This window comes from Vicia villosa, linkage group LG6, assembly GCF_029867415.1.
Source record: "Vicia villosa cultivar HV-30 ecotype Madison, WI linkage group LG6, Vvil1.0, whole genome shotgun sequence".
NCBI classification, from domain to species: domain Eukaryota; kingdom Viridiplantae; phylum Streptophyta; class Magnoliopsida; order Fabales; family Fabaceae; genus Vicia; species Vicia villosa.
Window position 1 is genome coordinate 35,667,841 of NC_081185.1, and position 5,262 is coordinate 35,673,102.

The window sequence follows — 5,262 nt, forward strand, 5'->3', positions numbered from 1 at the left end:
ATCCCTTGCTTTGTTAGGAACGAGAGCTTCATCAATCTTCTCCTGGCAGACATTGGGAAAGTTGTAAATCTAGAAACGATTAACACCAAACCTAACAGATTGGATGTTCTTAACATCATGATCTACACAGATTCGGCGGACACAATCAAGCACAGAGTCAAAACTTGCATAGATGGAATATGGTTCAACTTACTAATTTTAGAAGACGTTACTTTCCACAAAGAGGCGAACGACGAGTTGTCTCTGTGCGAGCGTACTCCCTCAGATGAAGAAGCATCTGTGTCTTCCCCAGATCCCTCGGTCAGAGACGACGTGCCGGCCTTTGTCCGTTCGACGCCAGTCTCTCTGAATCACCGGAGTTTGGAGCGGCCACCGGGAGACAACTCCGACCAACCTGTCAAATCGCATCGGGAAACGATTAGTAAGCCTGGAGTTGATGGTGAGAGAATGTCAGATACAAAGAAAAGTGAAGGCGACAGATCAAGAAAGGAGAAGGATTTTTGTACAAGCTTTAATGGCTCAGACTCTGTAGCGGACAATCTTAATCCCGTTTTAGGGAAGGCTATTTCTTCTGACCCTATTTCTCTGAGGAGTGGCAGCAGAGCCTTAGAGGATGCGATTTCTGCAAATTCGCCGTTGAGAAGAAAGAAGGTTAAAGAGATTTTCCATGTGGGCCCAGCAGGTATTATTATTAATGATATTTTTGGTGAGATATTAAGTAAAGATACGTTGAAATTGGATTCTGGGAGTGGGGGCCACTCGGAGACATAATATCCCCTTGAACCGATCAACACTCAAATTTTTGGGAGAAAAGACTCTAATGACGTGGCAACAGATGGGCCCAGCTTACATTTTATTAATAGTTCTGCTTGCATGGACAAGAATTCTTCTTCGCACAACAACAGCATTTCGCTGCCTTCTAATGGATTTTCTTCAGGCTCCTCTAAAAAGCGTGTCTCTCTTCAATTGAAGAGAGGAAATTTATTTAGGAAGAGGAAAGGGTCCAGTGGTAGAAATACTCAAAAGTTGAGTTTTTATGATCAATGTCAAATAGTGAAGAATTCAAAAAAGTCTAGGAAAAAAATAAGGGAGGTGTTGGACTTAGGAGAGAAAGTCCTTGATTTTACTCACCCAATTCTGAGTGGGGTTCATCATAGAGAGTCAAACCAACAGTGCACTGATCTTCAACTCATTAAACAGAACAAAAATAATTATCTTTCTTACGGTATACCAATAACTTGTGAGTCCACTTCAAGCTCGGATATTAGAAACTGCAATAGAAGAGGAATTAATAGCGTGAGTAACAATGCTTCTGAGGGGCTTTGGAATTCTATGTCTAGATTGGGGATCATCAATATATCAAATAATTTTGATCCGATCAAATGTTTGAAGGAAATGGAGTTGAGAGACCACAAAGGTGTGAAGGTGGAAAAGGGGACTCTAAATTGTGTTCCTCCATGATAATTCTTTCGTATAATATCTGAGGGGGCGGGAATCGGGCTAAGCGCAAGAGAGTCGGATTCATAATTCAAAAGGGAGATGTTGATCTTTGTTTTATTCAAAAAACAAAACTTAGTGGAATTGGTTTGGACTTGGTTAGAGAGTTGTGGGGAAGCGTTGATGTTGAATGGTCTTACTTAGATGCTAACGGAGCCTCAGGTGGTATTCTAACAATGTCGAAGAAAGACTTCTTTTCTCTCATCTATAGCTTTAGAGGAGAAGGTTTTCTAGGTTTATGTGTGGAGAAGGATGGAAAACTCACTTATTATGTCAATGTTTATGCCTCTTGCGACAAAATCACTAGGAGAAGAACATGGAAGAATCTTTGTGAGTTCAAGAATAATAACAACGTTTGATCTTGGTGCATTGGGGGTGACTTCAACTCTATCTCTACTCTTGATGAAAGAATTGGTGTTTCTATTAGCGATTATAGTAGGGATACAAGATCATTCAACGATTTCATAGGGGAAATGGAGTTGGTGGATCTCCCCACAATAGGTGGCAAGTTTACTTGGTTCAAAAGCAACGGGAAGGCTATGAGTAGGCTTGATAGATTTCTTTTATCCGAGTGCTACATAGAAGATATGAAGGTGGATGGACAATATATAGGAGAGAGGGATGTGTCGGATCATGCGCCCATTTGGTTGAAAAATAATAGGAAGGATTGGGGTCCTAAGCCTTTTAAGTTTAATAACTTATGGCTAAAGCATGAGGAGTTTGATAATTTTGTCGAAGAGGAGTGGAACAAACTTGTTGTTAAAGGGAGAGGGGACTATTGCTTGGTTGAAAAGTTGAAAATCCTTAAAAGTTGGATCTCTTGGTGGAACAAAACGGTTTATGGTTGGATTGACCTTAAGATTGACAAAGACGTGAAAGAGACGCATTCTCTAGATAACTTGTTTGTTCATTTTGCAGGTAACGCTCCGGATGAGGTGGTTGAGAAAAGGTTGAAAATGGTGGAGGACTTTTGGACTAATCTAAACAAAAAAGAAGGGCTCCTTAGATTAAAGTCGAGACAACTTTGGCTCACCGAGGGGGATGACAACACTCGTTTTTTCCATAATTCCTTAATGGATAGAAGAAGAAGGAATTTTTTTTGTTCCATGGAGACTAGGGGGGAGAATAGAAGAGGTCAAGGATATCAAAGACTTTGTTTTCAAGCATTTTGAAGGATTCTTTAAAGAAGAGTTTTGCACTAGACCGGAACCGCAAGGGATCGATTTGAAAGTGCTTCCTTTAGGGGATTCTTTGGACCTTGAAAAATCATTTTCCGAGGAAGCGATCAAGGAGGCTATTTGGTCGTGTGATGGGAACAAAAGTCCGGGGCCGGATGGTTTTTCTTTGGAGTTCTTCAAAAGATTTTGGTACCTTCTTAAAGAAGATTTGGTGAAGTTATGCAATGATTTCTTCTTAAAAGGTACGCTTGTCAAAGCCATTTCTTCTTCTTTCCTTGCGCTTATTCCTAAAAAGAAGAATCCTCAAGATTTGTCCGAGTATCGTCCTATTTGTCTAGTGGGGAGTATTTACAAGATTCTTGCGAAGATTTTGGCGGCTAGAATAAGGGGTGTTTTGGATAAATTGATTTCAACCAACCAAACCGCCTTTGTTCCGGGTAGGAGCATGATGGATGGAGTCCTAATGGTTAACGAGATTTTTAATTGGGTCAAAAGAAAAAAGAGGGGGTGTCTATTACTTAAAGTGGACTTTGAAAAGGCTTACGATTCTATCTCTTGGAATTACCTAAGATGGATAATGAGAAGAATGGGGTTTGGGAAGAGATGGATGAATTGGATGGAATCTTACATTTTCTCTAGTCACATGTCCGTTTTGGTGAATGGTAGTGCCACTAAAGAGTTTAAAGTTCATCGTGGTCTTCGCCAAGGCGACCCGATTTCTCCTTTTCTCTTTGTTATAGCTATGGAAGGTCTTAGTGCTCTCATGAGGAAATCAATAGAGGTGGGGGAGTTCCAACCTTTCAAATATGGTGAAGATGATTTTGTGGACATTCTTCAATTTGCAGATGACACCGTAATTATTGGAGAACCTACAAGTGACAATCTTTGGAGCATGAAGGTGATTTTGAGAGGTTTTGAGCTTGTTCCTGGATTGAAAATTAACTTCCATAAAAGCAATTTCTTTGGTACTAACATTGGAGATTGGCTTTATACTTCCGCCACTTCTTTCTTATCTTGCAAAAAAGGATCATTTCCTTTTAAATTTCTTGGCATATGGGTTGGAGAAAGAGCTAACAAGTCGAAGGTGTGGAAGGACATGGTTAAAAACATAAAAGCAAGATTGTCGATGTGGAAGGGGAGAAACATTTCTATAGGTGGAAGGGTGACCCTCATTGGGTCGGTGCTTAACGCAATTCCAATTTTCACCCTTTCTTTTTATAAAGCTCCGAGCAAGGTTATCAAAGAGATTAGAGGTCTTTTTAGTAATTTTTTGTGGAATGGGAATGCAAATAAAAGAAGTATTCATTGGGTGAAGTGGGAAAATGTTTGCAAACCTAAGGAGAAAGGTGGATTAGGTATTAGAGATGTTGGTGACATTAATAGAGCTTTCCTTCTCAAATGGAAATGGAGGATATTGAAGGAGGATAATTCCATTTGGAGTAGATTTCTATTATTGAGATACCATAATTCGAAATTCAAAGTGCTAGCTTCTTGTGGGGATGTTTTAAATCGGGGTGACTCTAGTTGGTGGAGAGATATCATTCTTAATGATTTTAAAGAGGAGGATAGCGTTGAAGGTTTTACCGATTGGATTAATTGTGAGTGTAAGAATGGTAACAACATTCTCTTTTGGCATAGTTGTTGGTTGGGCGATCAAACTCTTCGTGATCTTTTACCTCATTTGTTCGATATCTCAACCAATAAACTTTGCAAGGTTAGCGATATTTTCTCATAGACCAATGGTGTCTTCTCTTGGAATATCAATGATCTCTTCGGCATTGACGGAATGTCCATCTTGAACTTGCCTTCCCTCTCTCCTGATCAAAACGGTACTATCTCGGATTTGGCTACTCAATTGAGGGACTTAAAAGAAGCTTTGGAGAGCTTCATTCCGATTATTTCGGAAAGTGACGTTTTTCATTGGAAACTTAATCCCTCCAGTGTTTTCTCGGTTGCAAGCGTGACTAGTTTGGTTTCTAGTGCCAAAGACAATGCTTGGCCAACCTATACTATCAAGTTGTTGGAAACAATGTGGAAGTCTAAGGTACCGAAAAAGGTCCACATTTTTTCTTTGAGATTCTTTATTGACCGCCTTCCTTTAAAAGATCTTTTGCTTCATAGGGGGGTCACTAATTTCACCTCTCTAGATTGTGTCATTTGTTCTAATCATCCGGATCATCGCTTCACCTATTCTTTCATTGTAATGTTTCGAAAGAGGTGTGGGAGAAGGTCTACAATTGGTTGGGTGAAGAAGTGGAGTTTAATTTGGAAGAGTTCAAAAGCTTCGGTTGCATTCAAGAGAAGGTGAAGAATCACAACACTAGAATTAAATTAAATTCTATTTGGTTAGCTATAATTTGGTGTATTTGGTTGATGAGAAATACAATCATCTTTGAGAATGCTTCTTTCAGCTTTGAAACGGTAATCTCCAACATTTTGTTCTTCTCTTGGAGATGGTTAGGTGGTAGTGATCCTATTTCTAGGACACATTTTTATGATTGATATAAATTACCTCTAAACTGTTTTAACTCTCTTTAGAGTTTTTATTGTAAGGGTTGCACCCCTAGTGCGATATCTTATAAAATTG

At 39.5% G+C, this 5,262-nt stretch overlaps 1 protein-coding gene across 1 annotated transcript; it reads left to right on the top strand.

The window, feature by feature from the left end:
* The first annotated feature begins 4,461 nt into the window (after positions 1-4,461).
* Positions 4,462-4,983, top strand: LOC131613524 (uncharacterized). The gene has a single exon (XM_058885186.1). The coding sequence runs from the start codon at positions 4,462-4,464 to the stop codon at positions 4,981-4,983; it is 522 nt and encodes a 173-aa protein (XP_058741169.1).
* The last annotated feature ends 279 nt before the right edge of the window (positions 4,984-5,262 follow it).

What these genes read in the sequence shown, in the direction of transcription:
- LOC131613524 (XM_058885186.1), top strand. Translation starts at nt 4,462, where the DNA reads ATGTCCATCTTGAACTTGCCTTCCCTCTCTCCTGATCAAAACGGTACT.